The sequence below is a fragment of the Uloborus diversus genome, unplaced genomic scaffold (assembly GCF_026930045.1).
Source record: "Uloborus diversus isolate 005 unplaced genomic scaffold, Udiv.v.3.1 scaffold_16, whole genome shotgun sequence".
NCBI lineage: Eukaryota > Metazoa > Arthropoda > Arachnida > Araneae > Uloboridae > Uloborus > Uloborus diversus.
The window spans coordinates 842,848-870,836 of NW_026558307.1; the positions used below are offsets into that span (position 1 = coordinate 842,848).

Genomic DNA, 27,989 nt, shown 5'->3' on the forward strand with positions numbered 1-27,989 from the left:
ATGAGGCAGTGGTGGAAGGTTATGAACAGCCACCACGAGGTCAGCCGGTGTTTCATGTCCATGAGGGTTCAGATGCCAAAATAAAGAACGTTTGCATACTTTGAAGAGAAAAATTGAATTTTGTCCATGACTCATCCTTCCCTCACCCTTCCTGTTGCTGGATGTCTCAGAATTGTCGGTGTCTGTTACTGGGGTCGGACCTTTTTTCGAAATTGAGCAACTAAAAATCAAATTAACTCATTCAGAGGATCCAGAAGCAGCCAAATGTTAGATGAGATGTAGTTGCATGAGACCCCGAGTTAGATCGATGTCTTAAGCATGTCTGTTACCTTAGCAGACTTAACTGATTTTAAAATGTTGCAGTAGTTTTATGAGAGTTATTGACCTTGAGCTCCTTCAAGTTCTATCATTGCAGGCAGGTACGAAAAACACAGAAACATATTAATTTTCTTTAAAATTTTCTTCCACATCTCGCAACCCCCTGAACATCCCCCCCCCCGAAGTTGCAACTCACCATTTAAGAAGCCCTGATGTGGAGGAATGAAATACATTTTGTGTGTGTGTGTGTTTGTATGAGGCAGCTGTACTGTACTATCAATTGTTGATGCTAGATATATTTTTTCTAGCATCAACAATTGATCTAATAAACAACAACCTAAAAATGGTTGTATTTTTCATGTTCTAGTATGGCCGCAAGTTCAAGAAGGACGATGTCATTGACCTTGAGACCATGACCATCGTCGAGGACCACGGTGAGAAAATTTTCCTTTTCATTACTTAAAATATTTAAAAATGTACATTACTTAAAAAGTTCAATGCCTTATTTGAAAGTACAAATTTCTCATTTTTAAAAGTACCTTCTATTTTTTTTTTTTTACTTTTCTGAAAGTAGATTTAGAAGCGTCTTTTTAGCACTTATACTCAGATCAATTTAGGGATACTTTATTTATACAAATACAAATGTGACGACCAGCAAATGGGTCTGGGCCCAGGTAGGCTGGTCCTAGTCAAGTTATTAATCCCCAATGGTCAACAATGCCCGCCACCTACTGGAGTAAGGGTTAAAATTTTTGACTATCAAAATATCACCTAACAGGTAATTGATTCGTTAAAATGTGGAAGAATAGAAGCAATTTTCACCTGTCAAATCGAACCTTGATGGGCGACTTCCTAGTCCAATAATAGTCCATATTTCACAAATATTTTTTATTATAAATTAAGAATAATTATTGGTGTAAAAATATAAAGTAATATTTTTTGCCGACAACATTCATATTTCATCAAAACGTTTCCACTATTCTATAGTTTCTTTTATCTTTGCCATTACAAAAAAAATAGCGCAGTCGATAATTGAATTAACACAAAGAAATATACACATTTTAGACGATAAGTTGATAAATATTTATTGTAAAACACAGCAGACAAGGAGGGGGGGGGGCAGAAATATATTCCGAAAAGACCTTGAGCAAGCAACCCGATGTAATAGAATTTTTCAAAAAATAATATGCTGAAGAAAGGTGCTAAAACTAAGATTTCATAACTCAAGTTTAAAGTTACTTATTATGATTTTATACACACTTGTAATATATATATTAATTATAAACTATCTTGTTAACTTAGCTTATTTTAGGAACTTTTTGCCAATAACATTAATTCATTTATATAGCTATTGCTTTATTATTATTACGAAGATAAATGTTGTCATTTTAGAAAGGTGAAGAAAATTTCCCCGCTTAATTGAATAATATTTCTTGGAACAGACAATATTCGATTAAGCGAGGCGGACAGTATTTTCAAGGATTTAGAGCACTTGAAAAATAAAATTGTTTTCAAGCGTGTTTTTTTTTATTCAAAGGAGGGAATCATGCATTTTTTTGGGAGTTGGTGGCCCTTAACAAAGCTAGGACCATTGCTTGTTTAGCTTTTAGGTAAATCCAACACTAAACATCTCATAAGGAAATTCAATTTTTATTAAAAAAAAAAGTGCCTTTTAATAGCAGGGTTGGCAACTACGGTAAGAACCACGGTAATTACCATGGTTTTTACCACCCTGTCCGAAAGTGTAAAAAGCTACATTTTCAGAGGAACTGTATTTTTTGAGAAAATATCAAAAACAGAACAAATTGTGTACGTGTTATGTTAAATATTGGTGAACATTCAAGAATAAATATGACTCATTGTACAGGTGATTCTAATCTAGTTACATAGAAGTTGAATTCTTCCTTAAAAATTTCAATTGTATGCATGAATTTTTTTTTCTATAATAGTAGTAATTTTTCTATAAATTTTTCGACTTTTATGCATGTGTGCAAATGAAAGTGTTTAAAATATAGTGCAATCATTGACTTAAATGTAATAAATGACAGTTTTTGAACTGAAGGAAAAAATACAAATGAGGCAAAATTAAATATGCTTAAAAATATTAGTATTTGAGACACTTGTGAAAGGAATAACAAATATATACTCTTAATTAAACAAGTTATTAAGCAGCATACAGTCACACAAGGTGTGTGACATGCCATGGAGGTGAGAATTCACATGTTGTCAACCAAAAGTGTACTAAAATAAAAATTATTATTAAAAAACTGTTGGCATTTTTAATAGATATATTTTTGATGAAATTAAAAAGCATTGTTATCCGATATATATATCAAAATATCGGATATTTTCGACATTTTCAAAAATATGATAGTTTTGAACCCTGTGTAGCATTGAGAGGACACAAGTTTGATTTTTAAAAACACCAATAATGCAATGATTGTGGGGAAAGGTAATGCCCATTAAGACGAAGTATTGTTGAACTTAATGATACATTAATCTTGTCGGCCAAGATTTATAAAAAGATGAAGCTCCGTACCGCCATGCTTGCTTTCTCTCTCTGGGATAGTTCATGTTTTCTTTTTTGAGCGTAAAAGTGCAAATGCCTTGCTTGATTTTCGTAATTTAGATGTTTACCAGAAATGTGACTGTAGCAGAAACTATGTATTTCAAACTGTTTGTCACTCAACCTTACATCTTTCTTTTAGGCCATATTCGAAGTAAGAAGCCGCGGGCCTTCGGAGCAGACCCGCCATCCTCACGAAGAGGAAAAAGGCCATCTTCTGGTAAGTTTTTTAATGATCTATTTTTTTTTTTTTAGAGAAAAAATATCCAATGAAATGATAAATACTGACGTCCCTTGTATAACACGGTTAATTTGTTTCATGTATTATCGAAACCGTGATATATGAGCCTTTCTTAAAAATGGTTTAACTTATTTTACACTAATTAATCAGTTGCATGGTAAAAATCATGTCTATGTGTCGTTTTGTATCGAAACCCTGTTATACGAGACTTAGAAATAATGTAAATCAAGGGATGCGTATCGTGTGATATCGAAACTGAGTTTCATAAAAACAAAGTAAAAACTCACTCGAGTTATCAAACATTAACAGAATGTATTAAACAAAAATAAAATTCCATCTTTTTTAAAGATAACTTTTGTGTTATATCAAAGCCATGAAGTATAAAATTTAAGTTTCGTACCATGAAAAATTGAAAATGTGCTGTAATAATCGCGTATTTGGCACTGTGTAATATCAAAACAGTGTTATGATAATCGCAAATTTGGTACTGTGTAATATTGAAACCGTTTTGTACCAGTACCGTGTTATACGAGGGACGCCTGTATAACAATGGTATGAAGCAATCTGGGCAAATCATAGTTTTCACCATTGTTTAAGTTTCAATAATTTCGTGAAAACTTGTGGTGTTATGGAGAAACTATTAGTAATTAATTCACTGGGAAGTTTTCTGTAGTTAGCAGGTGGGGAACGTAACATACACATAAAACTGTTCGCTATTTTGATGGTACCCGAATTCGTAAACAATCATCAATTGACAGTTACATTTTCCATTGAATAGCTAGTGACTTTGGAGGCGGGATGGGGTGGTTGGAACTATGGCATCTATCTAAATGTAAATTCGAAGAATGCGTGGGAGAAGTCCGGTTCGTGACCTTAGGATATGCATAGCTGCCAACTTGTACGATTTAGCCGTACATTGTAAGATTTTTGGCTGCTTTGTACGATTGTAAGGTCTTATGGCAGACTCGTACGATGTTTAGGTTTTTGTTTTTAATTTGTTAGGATTTGAAAATATTATAATACTATAAATTTTAATACTTTGCTTTATTATGGTCAAAAGAAGCGTAGAAATATAGCCACCGTGAACATTGTATGATTTTTCAAGTCGGCATGTTGGCAGCTATGGATATGTACTTGTTACACACTGGGCACTCATGCTACATTCCGGTTGGATGTCAAAAGCATCCTGGATGGCAATCATTGTATTGGGGGCAGGGAATAGTGAGCTATTTTGTGTTACCTTTGGCACGCTGTAATGGAAATGCCTGTGTTCGTTTCTCTTGTCTAAAGTTACAAGTTATTCAGGGGAGAGGGGGGTAATACTGAATTTATTTCTTGAGGGAGGGGGGATGGGTCGTGTCCCAGTCCTTAAGTATTATGCCCTTGACCCCCTCCAAATTCTTAAAGTGCCCTGCCCCCTTAATATGCCCTTTCCCCCTCAAATTTTTAAAGTGCCCCCCTTCCTCAAGCAAAAAGCCTGAAAGAAACACTGCCTTTTAGCCCCTGACAATCCTGATTAGGAATGCAAAATAGGTAGAGACCTCTACTTAGGTGTTTTATTTGCAACTCTTACTCTTCATTAATGATGGCAATTTTTAAAAACTCGATGAAGATCAAGTTGGATCTTAGACTACTAGTTGAATTGGTTAATGAGCTTTGCTTATGGACTATCATTGAGTGTGGTTCTCTCATTTACAACAAACATTTAATGACAATCATTATCTAGGAGCATAACTAACTAGCATCGTACCTAACAAAGTTTTTAAAACTATTGTTCATTACTTTTGTGCATTAACTTCAACATTATTAAAAATATTTGAAATTTGCTCTTTAAATTTTCATTTGTAGTAATTAATATGAAAACATACATTAATTTTTTTTCTTTATCTCCTTTCTCATTAAAATCTATTTTATATCAATAGTGCACCTTACAGAAGAAAAATTAAGCAATGTTTTAGTAGTGCAAAGCCTGTCTTTTTAAAACTAATTGCTAATGTTAATCATGTGTTCTCTTTTGTAAATCAACACTTGTTTTTTCTTTTTCTTGGATTCTCTTTCTTTTTTGTTAATAAAAGTAGATTAATTGCTGGTTAAGGTTTGAGAATATTGTAATGCTTGAAATTGTAATGGTTTGTTGTATGTTAGTTTAAATAGTACAGCTACGGCATGCATTATGAAATTTTCAAAGTTTACATGCCGGCAGGTATAGTTTTGCCATAACCTATAATGCACGAGAGCTTGTACTTTGACATGGAAAAGCTTTCATCTCGAATTTGCCAATATGCATTGCTTAATTTCTGAACAACTGCCCCTGCTGTGACTTACAATTCTTTTCTTTTATTTGCTTTCAGCTGCTGGCTCGAAGAAGCCAAAAACTGGTGGAAAAAGGAAGGCATCGGGGAGCAATGCGGGCGTATCAGGTATGTAAATAGCTAATTTGTTTAGCTATTGAGCATACTGTATGTGTACACATACTGCATAGCTAAGAATTGGTAGTGTTGTGAAAAGGAATTCACCTAATTAAAGGAATCATTTAAGGCCCTGAAACTGTACTGCATGTAATGTACAATCATGGAGGTGGACGTTTTTAAGTTTGGCGTGAAACGTCTTCAAAGTGCAGATAATATTGTAGGCTTTCACCAGCGTTCAAAAATATCATGATATTTTCGAAAATATTCGATATTTTGATATGTATGATGTTTTCAATCAAAGCACTGTTATGATATATCATATTATTCTCATAATATATCGTCATCTCAGAGCAACATTTGGTCATCTTAGTGTTATTTCTGGGATTAGATATCTTACTGTTCTGAGGCGACGATGTATGATAATTTCTTTCATTTTTTATATCTAAATTTATGTTTCATGTAAAAATTTGTGTACTTTAAATAGTATTTTTATTTAAATGATATTAACAATTTTTTGCAAAATCTGATAGTTTAATGTTAAAAAATAGATTTTTAAGTACAGTGAAATCCCGTTACAACGAACTTCAAGGGACCGCAAATTTTGCTCGTTGCATCGAGAATTTCGTTATAATGAAATTCAAGCAACGTACTAGAAATTAAATCGGGACTGAAATTTTATTTCGTTGAAACGAAAATTTCAATGTATTGGTATTCGTTGTAACGGGATTTCACTGTATAACTTATATTAGTTTTTGATGTTTGGATTTTTATTCATATGCCCTGTAAAACTAATTGCACGGTGCTATTAACTAACTTATGTGTTTCCTGTAAATGTCACAGAAAAACATCAAGGGCGGCCATATAGAAGGGCAAGGGGGGGGGGGGGGGGGTTAAGACCCCCTAGAAATCATCTAGCTTTTAGTGCTTTTTTTCTTTGCAAAAATGTATAAAAATTTCTTTTCCAGCCATTAATGAATTCCCACCCCACATATGGGCGCCCTTGAAAAACATCGTATCAGATACAATGTAAACATATTTATGATGGGTTAATATATCATGTATAGATATAGAATATTACTTGTTGGTCATTTGAAATAATAAATGAATACTATTAATATCATATAATTTTTGTATTGAAAATATCATTTAAGAAAAAATATCAAAAAACATTAAAATATGATATTTTGAAAAAAAAATATCAAACAGAGAAGTTCTCTTAAAAGCTGGACTAGTTATTTCCCATTTTTTAATTTTGGCATTTTTGTCCCTTTGCCACTGTTGATCACCAAAGTTGATCGCACTGTTTTGGCCATTTAACTAGTGCAGTGGAACGTAAAAAATCCGAATAAAATAAATTACTTGTTTTGAAAAGTCGTTTCAGCGAAAGCATATTGCTCTGCTGATTTGCAAAATAAAAAGTAGGGGTACAACAAGCTAGAAGGTCCTCCCGAAAGAATATTCATAATATTTTATATCAATAGTGCACCTTAGAGGGAGAATGTTAACAATGTTTTAGCAGTGCACAGCCTGTCTTTTAAACACTTATTGCAATCTTATGTTTTTCTTTTGTAAATCAACACTGCTATTGTTTTTTTTTTCTTTTTCATTTTCTTCGACTCTCTTTCTTTTTTACCGATAAAAAGTAGATTAATGGCAGGTTAAAGTTTGAGAATATTATGATGCTTTTAATTTTAACGGTTTGTCGTGTGTTGGTTTAAAACGTACAGCCACGGAATGCATTGTGAAATTTTCAATGGTCGCCTGTCGGCAGATGTTGTTTTGCGATAACCTATAATGGTCGGGAGCTTGTATTTTGACACGGTGAAGCTTAAAACTCTAATTTGCTAATGTACGTTGTTTAATTTCTAAACAACTCTAATAAAATATTTATATGTTATAATTCTTTTTTTCTTTCAGGCCCTGCCCCCAAAAGAAGGCAGATGGAGGAGGAAGCTCCAGGTATGTAAATATTTTCTTTTTTAAATGTATAGCCATTAGACGAGGTCTGCCAGTGTTTCATGTTAATTTGAATTAGATTGAAATTGAATTAGAATTGAATTAGAACCTTATTAAAGGTTCTAGATCTACAAAAAAAGAACTTTTGCATACCGTAAAAGCCAGGGACTTTGGTACAGTTTACATCCTGTTTGTAACAGTTTTCTCTGCATTTTTGCATGTTACTTTCACCTTCATATATAGATATAGATGCAGTATTCCAATGAGGGAGAATTATTTATTTTTATGCGCCATTCAACCCCTGGCAATCCAGGTTAAGGTATATTCTGAAAAAGGAACACCTTTACTATACTGTTTTATGTATGACTTTTACTCTTAATTTGACATTATTTATGGAAAATTTGATGGGGATAAATTACTCATTTTTGGGCACCTTTTACAACCTGGCAACCTTGATTAGGAATGCGAAACAGGTAGACACTCCTGCCTAACTGTTTTATTTGCAACTTTTGCACAATGCTTGTCCGTTCAACTTTGGTTTGTTTTAAACTGCGACAGAGAACATCTTAAATAAAATAATTCTTTTATTTACATTATTTACAATGCTGCTTCTTGGCCAGCAAACAACTGAAGAGAATAATTGAATCTTTGACTAAATATATAATTGCCTGAAGTTAAAGTTTAAATACAGAAGCATAGTCCTTTGATATTATCAACAATGCAAAGTTATTTTCCTGGTGTCTTCCCAGTCCATTGAACGAAGTATTATGTTGACTCGCTCCTAAACTAGACGTAGAATGGGCAATTGTGATCCAGCTAAAGGAATTGTGTGCTTGTAGCAGCTAAAATGGAATTCCTCGAAGCAGTCGACTCCACTTAGATAGACTGATGCATGAACGAACTGGCAACAACCTTACTCATAGCGAAACTCGTGCTTTTAACCAGTCTTTCCATTAATGATAGCAATTTTTAAAAACTTGATGCGGATCGAGTTAGACTACTAGTTTAATAGGTTAACCATCTCTGCTTATGGACAATGATTAAGTAATTCTCTCATGTACAACATTAAATGACAATCATATTATCTAGGAGCATAACTAATTAACTAGCATTATACCTAGCGAAGTTGACCGATTGATTGACTTGCTGTCGGCAAAAAGATGTTTAGACACTTAGGGGATTTTCGCTTGCCGAATACCTGTTACATTTAAAACGGGAATCCATTTCTAGGATAGTTTGAATCAACAAGTAAGTTTAAACATTTTGAAAACTTTCTAGCTTTTTATGAAATTGCTCCAAGAAAATGAAAAAAAATAGTCTTATGCTAACAATTTTTTATTCTTTATTTCTCACTCAGACCATGTAAAATCATAGCCTACTTACTTCTTTAGCGTATGCTTCAAAGGGATGGACTAAAATCGGGAAAATGTCTACGCTTTCGAGTGTTTTTTCCAAGAAAAGTATCGCCGAAATTTTTCAGAAATTCTGATCCGCTTTTAAGTCGACCCCCTAACTTTAAACATCATTTTTTGTAATAAACTGCTCTACTTATACGTGAGTATATAGGGTAATGGACAGGAGCTTGTATTTTGAAATGGCAAAAGCTTTAAACTCGAATTTGCCAATGTACGTTGCTTAACTTTTGAATTAATCTACCTGTTATGACTTATTCTTATTTTCTTTTATTTGCTTTCAGCCCCTGGCTCCAAGAAGCCAAAATCTGGTGGGAATAGGAAGGTATCAGAGAGCAATGGAGGTGCACCAGGTATGTAAATAGCAGATTTTTTTTTCAATGTGCAGCACATAGTTATTGGACACACTGTGTGTGTACACATACTGCATAGCTAAGAATTTGTAGTGTTGTGAAATGGAATTCACCTAACTAAAGGAATCATTTAAGGCCCTGAAACTGTACTGTATGTAATGTACAGCCATGGAAGTCTATGTTTTTTTAAGTTTGGCATAAAACATCTTCAGAGTGCAGATCCAATGGTGGGCTTTCACCAGGGTTCAAAAAAATCATATTTTCGAAAATATCCGATATTTTGATGTATTAGATATTAAGGTTAGAATTAGAAATTATTTTGACACATGTTATATCAGAATAGCAAGGTTACCAACTGCTCCGCATTTTGCGGAGTTGCTCCTCAAAAATAGCAAAACTCCGCAGCTCCACAAAGTAGTTATTTTGCACTGCATTTCCCGTTTGGTCTTAATTCTGACCAGGCTAACCACATAATTTTAATAAAATTAATTTTTTTAAAATTATATTTTGCTAGTTTATTTTGACAGGTATGCAAACATAAAAAATTAAAAATTCTAATACTCAAAGCTTGACAGTGCTTAAAGCCATTTTATTAATTTAAAAATAATTATTTTTATTCCCTTATGCCAGCGCTTAAAATGATTATTAAAGCTCAAAAACAATTTCGTATAAAAGGTTAAAATTTTTAATATCGATATGCAAATTACCAAACTGGTCCGCAAAATTTCACAATGCTCCTCAAAATCACCACAAATGCTCCTCAAGTAGTTCCTAGAAGGTTGGCGACAATGGAATAGCTTGTTTGATATTATTTTTTTAATAACTAAAAATTTAATTACTTTTGCTTTGTTTACATTATGCTTAATTTTGCAGTTTTGATTTTAATTATAATTTGCTAATTTTCAGTTATTAGATATTTTTTGAAAAGAAATTAAATTCAAGCAATTGAGCATCTAACATTTTAACTTAAAGTTTGTATTTTAAAAGTTGAATTACATAATTTTATAAGGTTTAATTTATAAGTGCATAATTTCCTTTCCTGCTGAAATAATTAAGGATTATTATGTTTTTGTTTTTCACTGGAAATCCAGTACTATTTATTATGCTTTCACTAGAATCGGGAAAATGTTTGAACGTTTTCGAGTGTTTTTGCTAAGCAAAATTTGGGCAAAAAATTTCGGAAATTCTGCCCCGTTTTTAAGTCCACCCTGTAATTTTAAACATTTTTTGTCATAAATTTCGTGACTTATATGCGTTTATATTGGATAATGGTCGGGAGATAGTATTTCGACATGGCAAAGCTTTAAACTCAGAATTTGCCAATAATGTTGCTTAATTTCTGAGCATCTCTACCTGCTATGCCTTACAATTCTTATTTTCTTTTATCTGCTTTCAGCTCCTGGCCCCAGAAAGCCCAAGTCTGGTGGGAAGAGGAAGACATTGGAGAGCAGTGGGGGTGCACCAGGTATGTAAAGAGCTGATTTTTTTTTTCAATGTGCAGCATATAGTCATTGGACACACTATGTGTACACGTACTGCATAGCTAAGAATGGGTATTGTTTCAAAGTCCTAGGGTAGGCTTTCACCAGGGTTCAAAAAGATATTTTCGAAAGGCAACGATATATAATTTCTTTATTTATGTCTATATTTCATGTAAAAATTTATTAATGTTAAAAAATAGATTGTAATGCATAACTTATATTGGCATTTGATGTTGGGATTTTTATTCATATGCTCTGTAAAACTATACATACTACTAACAACTAATTTACATGCTCCCTGTAAATATCACGGATAAACATCATTGTATCAGATATAATGTAAACATTTTATATTTATGATAGGTTAGTTAATACGTCATGTATAAGTATAGAATATTACTTGTTGGTCATTTGAAATAACAAATAAATGCTATTGATATGACTTAACATAATTTTTATATTGAAAATATCTTATTTACGAAGAAATATGGAAAATTTCAAGATATCATGGTATTTTTAAAGTAAATATTGTATATTATATATCAGCGAACTGCAAAAGTGTTAGTAGCACAAAATATAGCCTATAAACAGAAGTTCTCTTAAAATGAGACTAGTTATCTCCCATTTTTTTAAATTTTGGCATTTTCATCCCTTTGCCACTGACGATCACCAAAGTTGATCGTACCATTTTGGGCATTTACTAGTGCGGTAGAATGTCAAAAATCCAAATAAAATAAAATACTTGTTTTGAAAGATGCTTCAGCATAAGCATATTGTTATGTTATATTTGCAAAATAAGAAGTAGGGGTACAACAAGCTAGTAGGTCCTCCCAAAAGGATATTCATGATGTTTTACAGCCAATAGTGCACCTTAGAGAAAAATATTAAGCAATGTTTCAGCAGTGCACAGCCTGTCTTTTTAAAACTTATTTCTAATTATAATTCTATGTTTTCTTTTGTAAATCAACACGGCTAGTGTTTCCCCCTCCCCTTTTTTCAAGGACAATCTTTCTTTTTTGATGATAAAATTAGATTAATTGCAGGTTAAGGTTTGAGAATATTGTAATACTTTAATGATTTGTTGTGTGTTGGTTTAAAAAGTACAGCCACGGAATGCATTGTGAAATTTTCAATGTTCGAGTGTCGGCAGATGTGGTTTTGCGATAACCTGTTATGAATGGGAGCTTGTATTTTGACATGGCAAAGCTGTAAACTCTAATTTGCCAATATATAAGTTGCTTGATTTCTAAACAATTCTAATATAATATAATCCTATAATTCTGATTTTCTTCTTTCAGGCCCCGCCCCCAAAAGGAGGCATGTGGATGCGGAGGAGAACGCTCCAAGTATGTAAACAGTTATTTTATTTTTTAATGTGCAGCCATTAGATGAGGTCTGCTAGTGTTTCCTGCTCGCTTGAGTTTAATGAGGCTTTAGATCTAAAAATAAAGGCTCAGAAAATAGAGCTAATCTGAGAGCGATATCTCAAGCATGTCTGTTACTGGTGACAAAACCAGCTTTAAATTTTATTTTTAGTTAAGAGGCATAGAAGCACTTTGTCATGTTTCCCAACCAGAGCAAAACTTTACCCTCACACATACTGGGGGGAAAAAAAGATGTAATAGTTAATAATTTAGTAGCCAATAACAAAGCCAACACTTTCACACTGCGATTCCGTTTATGAAAATTTTCGTGTTGCGGGCGAGGAGTTAGTGTTAGGTCTAAAATTATTTACTGGGAGGAAAATAGCGTTATGGCCTTTTCCAGTAAGTCGGATCGCGCTTTTGCTCATGTTGACTGTAGTAGGGATCTTGTTACTTCATTTAAGAGAGCAAAGTGGCTGATTAGTTCTTAAAAGAAAATGAGACTGCAGTTTCCTTCTCAGTTAGGACATTTGCCGCCAGCTTGGTTTTCCACTATTCACAAGTTCGAAAATATCCAATATTTTGATATCTCTCCGATATTTTCAATCAGCACAAACTAAAGTCTTTCAAAATAGTAAATGCATCCTTAAATCACACTTTATTTTCTTATATTATTATTACAATTTGCAGACTTAAAATTGAGGTTTCTTTCATTATTTATATCTAATATACTTCATTTTACATTTGTATCAATTTTAAAGGAGTTAAATTTAGCATTAGCTGTTTTACTCATTTTTCTTACGTTAAGTACTTTTTACAGAGTCATATGATTCAGAAATAAAAAATATACATTAGTTGATGCAGCCATAAAACATTTTCTTTTATTCTGACCGACGTTTAATATTTAATGAGGCACTTTTAATATGAATCAAATTCAAAATTGTTACATTACTAATAGTTTTATAAAGATAAAATAAAAGAGAAACATTACATAACTTTGTTATATTAATGGTGTATTAATTTACATCACAAAAAGAAAGTACATAGCTTTTTGGCTAATTTTCATAATAAACAAACAATATCACTATGATTGATATAATTTTTATATTGAAAATACCGTAGAAAGAATAAATATGGAAAGTATTGTGATATTTTCAAAATAAATATCGGATATATATCGGCGAACTCTGGCTATTCGTGACATGGAAGCTCTAATAAGAACGAAACTGCAGTCTCAGGATGTAATAACCGGTCTGTCTGGTATATTGTATGTAGTTCTAGGGGCCTTAGCACTGGTTTAGGGGTGGTAACTTACTACTAAAAATACCCAATCTTTGCCTTCAACGTAAAAGTCGAAGCAGTGGGGGCTTAATTCAGCGGGTGGGCCCACAATAATAGTTATACGGGTAAAATGAAGAGGACTGTAGTTAGTAATGCTGAACAAGCAAATATAGTTCTTTTGCAGTTTATTTCAAGCTTCTCTTCAAGCGACGAAGTTGAATTTGGTGGTCTAATCCACTTGATTATTTTTTTTTAATTTCAAGGTAAACAATTTAAATTTAAAAACACCCTACCCATGCAACTAGAAAATAATAACACACAGCATTAATCAAGCTACTGTTACACTCTTGATAAATTGTGAATTAAAAATTTTTTTTTTTGTGAAAAATCAAATTGTTTTGTGAAATTTCAAAATGTTGCGTACTCATTAACGATTTAGTTCATGAAAAGTCAGATTTGGTCAATCGAAATTTTGTGAGGGGTCCTTTTGGTTAATCAGAATTTGCGAAGGGTCCCTTTGGTTAATCAGAATTTGCGAAGGGTCCCTTTGGTTAATCAGAATTTTGTGAAGGGTCCCTTTGGTTAATCAGAATTTTGTGAAGGGTCCTTTTTAACCAATCAGAATTTTGTAAAGGGTCCTTTTTAACCAATCAGAATTTTGTGAAGGGTCCTTAAAAGGGCCTACACTTCTTCTGACCTGACCCTTGGTTGATCACGCAGCAGCATTCATTTTGATTAGCCATGCTTCCTTGCATCGGATTACGAAATTGGCAACAATGTTTTTTTTTCTCGAAACGTAAACAGTTTCCTTAATTGCCAGTACACTCCTCTTCTTCAAAATTACAAAATAAAGTATAAAATCTTACAAAATTGAGATGTTTATGACTTTTCAAGTACCTAGCTGGAAATGCAATATGTTATTAATTTTTCTCCCAGTAGCTTGGGAAAAAAAAATTATTTCATACTTAAAAATGTTAGCATGATTTTTTTTTGTTCTTGCTTCAGAAATTGAGGTTACCAAAAAATAAATGTATTTGAAGGAGAAAAGAACGTTTTATGTAATTTGTTTTTTAACTATTATTTCTGGCCCTATATAGGTCTCGTTTGTACTGAACCAATTGTAAATTTGGATGGTAATTTTTATTTAGGTATTAGCAATTTCGTATAATTACTTATGAATGATTAATAACTATCCTAATTTTTTCCTGTTTATATTTATTTTTAACTATTTACCGTATGAAATTCATGTAAATGTAACTAATAGCATAAATTGTATCAACTATTTTTTGCATAAATACAAAGTTATAGCACTATAAAGCGTAATCCATTAATTGCCATAGTAAAAAAAGCTTCCAAAATACGAGAAAAAAAAAATTGTGGAAAATTTCTTTAATTGTTTAAAGGGATCTTATTTTTTATGAGGTAACTTCTTTTTATGTCTGAATCATAGAGCGGCGGCGGCGTTTAAGGGATTAAAACTGCATGGGACTCCATTTGGACTTTTAATTGTTTAAATGGATGTCTATTAATCTTAGTTTTATGAGGTGACTTCTTTTATGTCTGAATCATAGAGCGGCGTTTAAAGGATTAAAACTGCATGGGACTCCATTCAGACTTTAGGTGCTTTGGATTTTTCGCGTTCAGATCTACTGTGTAGATCTGACACCACCCTATTTGGTGGTTCTTTGGAAATGTTTTGAATCCTTTCCTTTTGACTTTCAGTGGAGGAGGAAACGCTCCTACCCAGGAGCAAACTGGAGGCAATCAGGGCTGAACTGAAACAGCTCCAGCGAGGCATAGCCTCCAACGACCAAGGTAAGTTGATCTCTCTCTCTCTCAAAGGCTAAATGCTTCATCTTCCTTTCTTTTTGGATCAACTGATGCATTAAACCTCGTTTATACGTCTCTTATTTGTGTCTTTTTCATAGTCCTGAATCATTCATTCATTTTAATGCATAGAACAGGCAGGCTGGTAACACAACCTGGAAATTCTCAGGGAAATTTTAATTTTTGGAGAAAATCAGGGAATTATCAGGGTATTTTAAGTTTTCTTAAAATATCAGGGAAAAATATAATTTTTGACTGCCAAACCTCTGAAGTTTTCCTCCCTGATGTTTCTTTACATTTTGATACGGAACACTTTTTTTTTTTCGCCGCACTCGAAAGTTCTGATGGTAGTGTCTGTCATTTTTAGTACTATTTTGATATTTTGTTTCATATACCTGATCTCAATATTTTTTCATCTGTATTTGGAGTTTTTTTTATTAATTTCCGATTATTAAGTTTTGTTAGAAGGCTTGTAAATAAAATGAGTTTATAACCTTTTGCTAAACCTCAATTCGGAAGTGTTTAATTGAAATTCTCTAACCATTTTGAGTGCGCGTTTTCAAATATCGCAAGTTAAGTGTTAAACTGGACAAAATTGAATTGAAAAAGCTTAGGTTCAGGTATTTTAATGTTAATCTTACAGTTTTCTGATTTAAAAATCTTGTTTTCCCTCATATTTTTCAAACTAAAATCTACTGCTTGCCACGATTGTAAAATCAGGGAAAATCGGAGAACTTTTTTCCAGGATTTTGTTGTCACCATGACAAATGCTCCAAAACTTTTTCGATAATTTTCTCGTGATTAAAGAAAAAGAAATTGATGATTAAACACTAACATTATAAAACTTGTGCTATTCTTTTTTTGATTTTTTAAAAAAAAATTTTTTACATTCTGTAACTAAAAAAAAATTGTAATTTATTGCAATAAGTCAATTATTGCACTGTGTTTTGAACACTTTCTTTTGCACACATGCATAAACGTCGAAAAATTTAGTTAATGGAAAAAAAAAAAACTCGTGCATGCAAATTTAAATTTGTAATGAAGGATTTCATTTTTATGTAACGAATTAACATCAGCCACATAAATTAATTACATAATATGATTTATACTTGAATGTTCACATTGAATAAATATATAAAAAAAATTGACCAATTTGTTCCGTTTTCGATATTTTCTCACAAAATATAGTTTCTCAAAAAATAGTTTTGGACACTTTCGAACAAGAGAGTTTTGAACAGGATGGTAAAAACCTTGCCATCCCTGCTACTATTATCAAAGAATAAAAAATAAATTAAACTCATGCAAGTTGCATACAAGTTAAAAATGGCTTGTTGATAACGCTTTATCATCAGTACTGTAAAATCCTATTTTACGGTAGGAAAAAAAAGAGCGTTGTGACTAGTAAAGAGTATTAGATATTCACAGCCTCAAGTCACAGTGTGTATAAATCAGAATTGCAATTGCTTACTTTTCCGGTAAGGAGAGTTTTTGAGTATCATGGCATAAAATAAAATATGCATTTATTTTTGAATAGCAATGAAAAATATGAATAGTACTTTGTTTCTTTTTACTTGGACAACCTGACATTCTTCTGAAAGGGCGATAACTACCGATCTCATCTTCTGTATGGCCCCTTGAAACTTTCAATATCTCCTCAAGTTTTGGTTGCACAAATGTAAAGTTCTTAGTGTTAGTAATATCTTTCAATGGAGATAATTTCCCTAAATATAAGTTAGGGGTCTTAGGGCCCGTATAAAAAGTTAAATTTTGCATTTTTTGACCCATTTTTATTTTTACGTCAAGCTTTAAATATCCTAAGTCTGCACCTCATTTCGAGCATTTTTGTAGTTGGAAGTAAGCGTTTTGGGCCGAAGAGTAGCGAAAAGGAAGGTCTTAAAGGTTGATCAGGAATGACTTGTGTATCACAATTCACAAACAAAAGTTACGATATGTATGAGGGTTCGCAAATATATATCAGTCGATATATATCATGATATATATCACAATATATATCAGATATTTATTTTGAAAATATGATATTTTGATATTTTCAATATTTATTTTTTCAACTATGGTATTTTCAATGTAAGCATTATATTAATCATACTAATGTTGTTCATTTATTATTAAAAATAACCAAAAGTTATGTACTGGGTCATTGGTCAGAAAAAAGGAAATGTCTTATGACTATGCAGAGACAGATGCATGTCTTTTATTTTTGAATCATATAACTGTATAAAAGCAGCTATTAGAAGAAAAAGGAGTAAAACAGCTAATGCTAAATGAACTCCATTAAAATTGATAGAAATGTAAAATGAAATATGGAATTTAAATAATAAAAGAAACCTTAATTTTAAGTCTAAATATTGTAATAATAATTAAATAGTGATTTTTGGATGCATTTACTATTTTAAAGACTTAAATTTGTGCTGATTGAAAATATCGGATATTTTGGAAAATATCATGATATTTTCGAACCCTGCGTACAAGCATGCTCCCTGTGCATAAGTGGATGTATAACTTGACCTGAATATGAGAAAAATATTATGTACGTTTTCCGGGGTCTGAAAACTTTCTTTCTTCTCGACAGTTCTCGCAGAACTGAATGCAGAGAGGGATGCTCTTCGGGCTCAGCTCGAAGAGCAAGAAAGGCACGAAGAAGAACGTCGTGAAAGACGAGAAAAGCGGGAACAAGAAAGGAAAGAAAGGCGGGAGGAAAAACTTAAAAACAGGCGGGAACACGAAAGGCAGGAGCCTGAACCTGGTAAGTTGCGACTAAAGCTTGACCGCAGATAGATGGCGGATGACCTTGAAGCAAGACATCATTTGTACCATTTGTAATAGGTAGAAGCTGGCAGAAAGTATCGAATAGTAAGCGTTATGGTCTCTCTAATCCTATCGATTCCAAAATTTTATCAGAAAACCTATTACAAATGATACGAATGTTTTTGCTTCAAGGTCATCCTCCTTTTCGTGGGCAAGCTATAACTCTTTGTTTTCATTAACATGTGAATGTACTCTGGTTTTTGTTTTGATGTTTATTTTTTATGCTTAATTTATTTTCCATGTATATATATATCAGGTTTGAGTTAAATCATGATATCAGTAATTGTAACAAAAGGTAAATAGATGTCACATTGTTCAAATTTTGTTTAAAAATATTTTTCTCACATAAGTAAAGTTTTTTCCGGAACAGGAAACTTATTCTAGATATGTTATAATTTTTATTTGAGTTTAACTGTAAGCTGTACGATTAATTGAAGTAATTAGTACAATAATTATTAGATAATATAAACTATGTGGTTTTTTTATTTTGTCATAGCAAAGTTATTCACAAAATGTGTGCTAAATTTACCTTGGAAAACGTCCCATACATAACTAGGTTCAAGTTGAAACTGAACAATATTCAACAACTTTTTGTTGGTGCCAAGTTCAACATTAAATAAATTATAGTCTTGTTTTCCGGAGAGTTTTTTGAAGTGGACCTGTTTGCTTTTGCACGGCACCTCCTCAATTGTCCTTTTTTCTTTGATGTTCGCTAAATGACATTTGTGTAGATAAACGTAGGGTAGCTCGATGCATGGGCCCCACTAGATGGAGCCGACTCTTTACGGGCCTTGACAATTTGACTTTTCTGTGCCAAACCGATCTTTCTTGTGATATGATCTGCTCTCGAAATTCTCGAAAAATGCAAACTTTCGGATGTCGCCCATTTTGACCGCAAGAGTAGCTGAACCCAATCCTGTGCATCCCCCAATCAATGACAACATAATGGAAAACAGGGATTGCAAGGAACCCTTTTGTTGCCACAGAGATGAGATTTTTCCTACTTTTTCTGTAGGCGTTTAAAGCTTTCCCCCCATTTTTTTTTTTGAACCTTTCAGGCCTCATAATGATCCTGATCTGAAAAGATTCCGATTTTTCCCAATTAATAGTTTTCAATAGAGATTTTTTCTCTAAATACAAGTCAGGGGGACCTAGCGCCCCTATAAAAAGTTAAATTTTGTATTTTCTGACTCATTTCTGTTTTTGCTTCAAATTTTCAATATCTTAACTCTGCATCTGATTTTGAACATTTGTGCAATTGGAAGTATGCATCTATGACTGCGAAAATAAAGGTCTTGCAGGTTAAAACAGAACACCCTGTATATCAGGATATATATCAGTAGATAATATTTAATTTTGAAAATATCATGATATTTTGATATTTTTAATTATTTTTTTTAAACTATGGTATAAAAAGTATATTAATCATAGTAATGTTGTTCATTTATTATTAAAAATAACCAAAAAAGTGATGTACTAAGTTTTTATGATGTATCATACATCATCAATATAACAAAGTAATATAATATATGTTCCATTTTTACTCGTATTTTATATTCATAAAATTATTAGAAATGTAACAATTTTAATTCATATTAAAAGTGCCGAATTAAATGTTAAACATTGCTCAGGAAATACAATATACTTAATATTATAAGATTAGTACAATCATAAATAAAATTTCTTATAACTAAAAAAGCACATAAATAAATAATAAAAATGAAGTATAATTTTTTTCTTTTGAACTTATGAACAGTTTTTTAAAGAATTTTTGAAAGCTATTAAGACAGCAACTTAAGAAAGCTTAATTTCCAGTCAGTCGTTTCAGCAAAAGCAGAAAGTATTAATTTGCAAAATAAAAAGTACAACAAGCTAGTGGGTTGGTTCTCCCAAAAGAATATGTTTTATATCAATAGTGCACCTTTGAGAAAAATATTAACAATGTTTTACTAATGCACAACCTGTCTTTTTAAAACGAATTGCTAATTGTAATCCTTTGATTTTTCTATTGTAAATCAACACTGTTGCTTTTTCTTGGATTCCAGGGTTCGTATGGGTCATAGAAATCCTGGAAAGTCACGGAAAAAATAAAGAAATTTTAGACCTGGAAAAGTCATGGAAAATTAATTTCATTATAAGTCATGGGAATTTATTTTAAGTCATGGAAAAATGTCTTGGGTAGTAAAAAAGTAATATAGCTGAAAGAGAGCTAGAAATATTGAGTGATTTAGTAATATTGCATATCAATTGAACGAACACGAAAACAAATCTTGAGTTTTGGAATCCAATTTCATCTGCTTCTGTAACAGCCGCTCGCCTCATTTTGTAATGTGATTTTACTACTGGGGCGTCCCTTATTTTGATTTCACCATTATTTTCAGCACTTCTTATGTTTTGTATTCTGTAGTAGTGGACTTGCACATTCTTGATTTTGCCACGCCCCCTCAAAAAGTGTAATTCAATTACATCCGAGTTAGTTTCAACTACTTGTAAAAAATTCAGTCTTAAATTTACCAGAGTTTATCTTAATATCTTGGATGCTTCAGAAAATGAAGACTTTAGTCAGGCAATAGAACATAGAAATAGGGAATTCTAATACTCTAAAACAGTTGTGCCCTACATACAGCTCGCAAAACTGATACTCGTGGCCAACTGAAATATCTGGTTTAGAAAAAGGAATTTACTGAAAAACGTGGCTTTATTTTAATGAACGCATATACTGTCAAGTTACATGGATGATTCAAAGCACTATTGACACCAAAGGAAAAAGTTATTCTGAATTAAATTTATTATTGGAAACTTAGTAATGACTCACTCAATTTTTATCCCATGCATTGCTATTCGGCCCTATTTATTAAATATTTGTTAGACATTTAAACATCAATGTATTGCATTCACTATATTTTTATTTTGCTTGACTTTGTATGATAAAGAAAATAAGAATAATTTATTAGTTTCCAGTGTGCACTGATATTTTTTCAGTCACAAGTAAATGCTCTAATGAGGTAGTGGCACTCGCGTAACAATTTTTCTAATGCCCGTTTCCGGAAATTGTCAAGTTTTACATTAAATAGTACTATTCTCTTCATGTAAATGGTCTTGGATAATTTTATGAAGGCCTGAAAAAGTCTTGAAAAAGTCATGGAATTTTTTTATCCAAATTGAGTATGAACCCTGGATTCTCTTTCTTTTTTTGCTGATAGAAGTAGAGTAATTGCTGGTTAAGGTTTGAAAATATTGTAATGGTTTGTTGAGTGTTGGTACAGCCACAGCATAAATTGTGAACTTTTCAAAGTTCACGTGTCTTCAGGTATGGTTTTGCGATAACCTATATTGGACGGGAGCTTGTATTTTGACGTGGTCAAAGCTCTAATTTCTAATTTGCCAATATACGTTGCTTAATTTCTGAACAACTGTGCCTGCTTGTGCCTTATGATGTTGATTTTCTTTTATCTGCTTTTAGCTCCCGTTTTGGAAAAGCTGCCCCGCAGTTTGAAGAGGTTGCTTTGGTACACAGGTATGTAAATAGCTAATTTTTTAAAAAATGTATAGCACATAGTACAGGGTGGTGACACATTGGGGAATTCAGGCAAATGTCAAGGAGCTTTATTTATCCGGGATAAATCAGGGAAATATCTGGGAATTTTGAAAAAATAACCAAAATTAAATATGATTAAATGAAGATTTTTTTTTTTTTGCAAAATTAAGAACCTGAATTTCCTACCCATTTTTAACGCCGGCACACAAAGCAAGGGGGGTATAAGTTGGAGGTGTGCAGTGCAAAACGTTAGACACGAAGCTTAAGGCACTGAAATAATATTTCATGTTTAAAGAATTTCGAGTTAAAAGATATGTATTATAATACACAGTTTATACTGTCCAGACCTTTGTGTGACTTCGCGTTAACAGATTTTTCCTGCTGAGCATTTTCGTGTTAAAAGTGTTTCTCTGGTTTATCTGTCTGTGTCCCTCTACCTCCTAAATGAATGGACAGATTTTGGAAAAAAAAAATTTTGTTTGAAAAGAGAGTTGATGAAGAGTCTTCTTAGCTATGTTGCGTCTTCGGATGACATTAATTAAAAAAGATATTTATTTAAAATCTCAAAAGTTTTTTCTATTTTTGTGGTGAAAACTAATATTGAAATAAAGTTTTTTCTGCATCTGAAAGAATGGGTTTGGAACTTTCATGTTACATAGAATTAAAATTATAACGTTTTTTAAAATCAGGGTTTTAAATACAGCTAAGCCTTCATTCGCGCAGAACGAAATTCTCTACTGGTGGACATGGAAATGAAAATTTTTTGGGATGGGGGGGGGGGGATTTAAAATTTTTATCTGTTACCAGTTTTTATTAGTTAAAAGAACATAAAATTAATGAGGTGTGAATATACTGTCACATATTTGTGAATCTTTTTTCCTCAACATAAAAATATTGAATATTAACTTATTAACCACAGGATGAACTTCCTAAGAATGCTTCTGTGTCTACTAGGTTTTTTTTAAAATGTATTTCCTTGTGTTTTCCTCCATGCTACATAAAACAAACAACCCTACACGCATAGAGGAAGCTGTTATTAATGCCTTAGTTTCCTTGCCTTTACTCTTTGTCTTGAAGTAATTACAGTACTGCAATCACAATTTCAAGAAGCATTATTTGTTTTTCAAATTATTACTGATAAAAACTTTTTTAATCAGTTGTTTTTAATAGTACATAAATATGTTTATTATTTATGTAAGTAAAACTACATTACTTCTATACTTTCGCTATTGGGGGCATTCTTCAAAAAGTGTAATTTTCAGTCACACGCCTTTTACAGTAAATACTTTAAAGGACAGTTCATTCATAATGTTTTTAATTTCATCAACAATATATCTATTTAAACCTGCCAGCAATTTTTTTAGCAATGCATTGTGAGAGTTTCAACGTCGACTTGTTGGCAGGCGATAACCTATATTGGATCGTTTTGAAAGGGCAAAGCTTTCAACTCTTAATTTGCCAACATTGGTTGCTTGATTTCTCTACCTGTTGCGACTTATAATTCTTATTTTCTTTTTTTTGCTTTCAGGTCCAGCTCCACAAAAGAAGCAGCGTACTGAAGAGGTTAAGATCCTTGCAGGTATGTAAATATTTATTTTCTTAAATGTGCAGTCAGGGTTCGAAAAATATCATGATATTTTCGAAAATATCAGATATTTTGATGTGCATAGGACATTTTGATATTCATCCAATATATTCATTCAGCACAAACTAAAGTCTTCAAAATAGTAAATACAACCTCAAATCACTCCTTAATTATTATTGCAATATGTACTACTTTTACATTTATATGATTCGGAAGTAAACCTAGTTGGTAGACAGCCATAAGGCATTTTTTTTCTACCAACTATTAATGTTTAATTAGGCACTTTAAATAAATATGAGTTAAAATTGTTACCTTTCTCATAATTTTATGAATATAAAATTAAAAGGAAATATCACATTACTTTGTTATATTAATGATGCAGTAATACATCATAAAAATATAGTACATACATTTTTGATTATGTTTAATAATAAATAAACAATATTACTATGATTTATATAAAATCGATATTGCAAATACCATAGTTGGAAAAATAGATATCGAAAATATCATGATATTTTCAAAATAATAAATATTGGATATATATCATGATATATATCGTTGAATATATATCGTGATATATATATATCGGCAAACCCTGTAGGTCACTGTCCCTTTTCTCAGCTTTCGCACTTATTCAGCAGAATTTTTCCGAAATAAATAAAAGATGGAATATTTGTCGGAAATATTTTCATCGACAGACAAATTTCTAATGTTCAGCTCAGTTCGGAACAAAAGGACCTATGGGAGTGTCTTCAATCTGTGGAATGCATTCCTAGTTCTCAGTTACGGAAAGATTCCGATTCAAACAAACTATTTTTGCTGAATTTCGTTTTTAGATATTAGAATTAAATCAAATGCTAAAAATATGTGCTTGACATACAGTCTCAGTCCCAAAGCAGAATGCTACTGAATCGTCGCAGAACAGATGCTTGAGCTGCAGAACAATTCTGTTCAAATGTGAGAGGAAAACTCTGAAGTTTTCTGTAGATTTCTGTGAAATATCTGCAGAAAAACTGCAGGTTTTTTGCAAATATCTTCCAACTTAAGACAGAAGTTTGCACAAATTCTGCAGATTGCTTCTTTAAATTGGAATTAAATCTAAAATTCTTGGAAATTACGATAATTTGGCAGGTAGCTCAGGAAAAATGTTGAATTTGATAAGCCGTTTGCAGGAACTTTAAACTTTGCTTTAAACTTTGAGAAATCTGGGGAATTTGTGCAAAATTCGATCTTGGGTTGGAAGATATTTGTAGCAAATCGGAAGTTTCTGCAGAAATTTCATATTCTAAATCTGAAAAGATTCTGATTTTTCTAGAGTTTTTATTTCCCACTTATCATTATTTTTCTGAATCGATCTTCATCCACTGCTATTTCCTCCATTATTTTTGAAACATGACAACATCGTAACACGTCCATTGTCGGAAATTGCGTGTCTTGTTCAATCCTTTTGCATCCTGAAAATATTTTAATTATTCCGAAGCTTTTGAAGTGTTTTGTTATACGCTACCGTAACTCGATTCATTTTATTTATTATTTTAGTCATTTATTTATTTATTAACATTATTTTAATTGCTCCTTCATGCCATGTAAAATTAACCAAAAAAAATGTAGTTTGACACCTAGGTTTGTATTTTCATAACATTTTGTATCTTTACTCTTTCTATGCCTTTTAGAATATGTATAAAATATTTTTGGAGAATCTCGATCGGTTTAGGTTCCACAGAAATACGTAGCAACAATGAAGCTTTAAGGACCCCCCCCCCTCCTGTATGAAACAATTTTGATTTAGGGCTCCCGATTTGTGCAAAAGGTCATGATGGTAAATCAAAAGCATGCACACTAGGGTGTCCCATAAAAAAATGAAAGTAGATTTTTCAAGTCAAAAACCCTCCGATATTTTTCCTCTTATGTCGAAGCAATTGCGAAAAAAAAAGTTTCATCCAATTTGAACGATGGCAACTTGTGTGCCGACCTGCGCCTGAAAGTGTAAGCAAGCACTTGTATGACGGGCCACATAAAAAAAAAAAAACTTTTTTAGTACATGGTTCATACGCATCTTTATAAGTCCTTACTTTTATATTTTGCCTTAGAAGTGCTTAAAAGTCCTTCTTTTAATGCCCCAAATCCTTATTTTTACCCTGCATTATTTAAAAAATATCAGATTCTCATTTTTCTAACATAGCACTTTCGACTCACGTTATCACCCAAACTGTGGAGGACAAGCAGCGGTATTTTAACGAACTTAATTTCCCCTCAGAGTCGATCTCTGGAGCTGCAGGGCAAGATTGCAGTTGCTGGTGGAATGTCAAGTGGTTGCAAGTGCTCTATTTTATTAACCCCAAACCACGTTCAGGGCACTCTTGCTGAATGAAGGGGGGGGGGGGGCAATGTGACCCCCATTGCCCCCCCTAGGAATCCACAACTACCAAATCTGATACGATGGGTCTGTTTAAAAAAAAGCTGATACGAAAACTGAACTGCAATAGCAGATCAATCGCTGTTAAAACCCAAATTTCTCGGTGCGTCCTTGATGAATTTATTAAATTGTCTGGGCCAGTTAATGACGTACAAATGACCAAAGAAATGAGGAACAAAGGAAAAGATTAAAACAAAATAATAAAACATTTTAGAGGAGGAAGTAAGTTTTTAAAAAGGAAGAAAATGTTTCTCCAAAAAGACGTAAAGGAAACCGATGCAAAAGCAAATCATTTGGCAGATGAGGCTCAAAAATCAAAGGACATTAACTTGCTCATTGAATCACGTGAACTATGGAAAACACTAACTCAAAAAGAAAAGAAATAAATTCCTTGGATGTATAATTAAAGGAAAAATGTTCAGAATTAGGGATATTTAATCTGATTGCTAGTTTTTGATTTTTTTCCCCCTTTGATTTTATTATGTCACATTTTTAGGGATTTTTGTTATTTTTATTGTATCTTTTATGTTCTATATTGTTCATTATCGTCTAATAGATTGAATTTAACAATATGTGCACCAATTTACTGAATTTTATTCAGAGATCCTTATGTTTTGGTCTATACAAGTCCTTAAAAGGCCTTACTTTTGTTTTAAAAAAGTGTGTATGAACCCTGTATTGATTACTACCCAATCACTTCAGAAATAATTAATATGGAAAGATATTCCTATTAGCTTTAAAACTACCACCACCTTTCATTTAAATAGCAACTCACAGGGGTAACGCCCCCCCCTGCAAGTTCAATAGCGTTAAATCAGCCCCCTGCTTAAATTTTCCTCAACCCTCTTTTCCTTTTTTATTTTTTAGCTCCACTTATTTTATTAGAAAAGTTTGGTTGCCAGTTGCATACACACATTTACACATACAAAATAAATGAATTGTAGATGGAATTAAATTAAAAAATACAAATGTGTTTCATGTGTATTTCTCTACATTAATCTCACTGACAAACTTTACGAACGATGGTTCACTCCGGCATTAGACTATCCATTTATACTGGTGTCGTATTTTTAGAACTGAAATCAAGGGAAATGTAATAATAATTTGAATTTTGACATGTTGAATTCAAATTATGTTTTTCGCAATCACGAGTGTGTGTATGTAGGCGTGTGTGTTTGTGTGTGTGTGTGGGGGGGGTACGTGTGTTGTGTGTAGGGGTATGTGTATGTGTGTGTAGGCATGTGTGTTTGTGTCTGTGTGCAGTCATACGTGTGGTGAGTAGTTGTGTGTATGAATATGTGTGCATGTCGGGGGGGGGGGATATGCGTATCTGTGTGTAGGCATGTGTGTTTGTGTCTGTGTGCAGGCATGAGTGTGTTGGTAGTTGTGTGTATGTTTTTGTGTGTATGTGTAGGTGTCTGTATGTATGCATGTATGTGTGTATGTTTTTATGTGTGTATGTGTGCAGGCATGAGTGGGTGGGTAGTTGTCTGTGTGTGTATGTGTGTGTTTATGTGTAAGTGTCTGTGTGTATGTGTGTGTATGTGTTTGTGTGTGTGCGTGTGTGTGTGTAGTTGTGTATGTATGCACTTGTGTGTAGAAAATGGAGGCAACACGGAGACGGCTTTCGCAAGAGGAGCCGCATCGGGAGGAGCCGGTCGACGGTGATGGTGCGGCGGGAGGCAGTGGGAAAATAAAATGATGGGACACCAAAACAGTCAAGTGAGAACAATAAGCAATCGTGATTGCTCAATAATTTGAGTTAAAAATAACACCAGTGACCACCAAAATCCCCCCCACCCAGCCTGACAGCTCAGCTGTCGTGGAAACTGAATTCTGATGATTTTCCTTCTCTCCCACAGATGATGCCCTGGATGCCCCCTCCTCATCAGCAATCCCCCAGACGGCACACCGCGGACGGCGGCCCTCTTCCTCATCCTCCTCCACCTCCTCCTTGGAGCCACAGGAGGACATCAACATGGATGCCGTCGACATAGACTTCACCGCCCAGGACAACGCACGCCCCTCGGACGTCATCCCCCCGCCTGCCACGAGTCGTCCTGTTGCGGCGAGTGATGGGGACGTGGCAGCGAAGCGGCGGCGCCGCACCGTATTGCCACCGGCGCCCTGCTTGCCTCCCCGGCGAGTGGTGCACCCGGTCGAGCGGTACGAGGCGCCGACCAATTCGCTGCCTCGCCCCCGTCGCCTGCCGCCCCCAAGCAGGCGTCCGCGACAGCGGGCTGCCACCTACCGCCGCCACTGAGCAGGTGAGTGACGTTCGCCCGCCTCACGGGGGATCCCTTCGATCGATCCGGTGACTCTTCCAGCATTTGGTCCGGACGGGGGAAAGGGGGGGCATTTGGTCTGATTGTGGGGACATTCGGTCCGGACGGGGGGGATGGGCTTTCCGG

General features: G+C 33.4%; 1 protein-coding gene across 1 annotated transcript; it reads left to right on the forward strand.

Annotated features, from left to right (window-relative positions):
• LOC129233085 (protein enabled homolog) lies at window positions 1–27,841 on the forward strand. Its single transcript, XM_054867150.1, has 12 exons — window positions 1–18; window positions 686–752; window positions 5,477–5,545; window positions 7,454–7,495; window positions 9,189–9,257; window positions 10,654–10,722; window positions 12,037–12,084; window positions 15,106–15,198; window positions 17,822–17,974; window positions 21,500–21,553; window positions 23,103–23,153; window positions 27,441–27,841. Exons 1-12 carry the CDS (start codon window positions 1–3, stop codon window positions 27,839–27,841), a joined length of 1,134 nt encoding a protein of 377 aa, XP_054723125.1.
• Window positions 27,842–27,989: the final 148 nt, after the last annotated feature.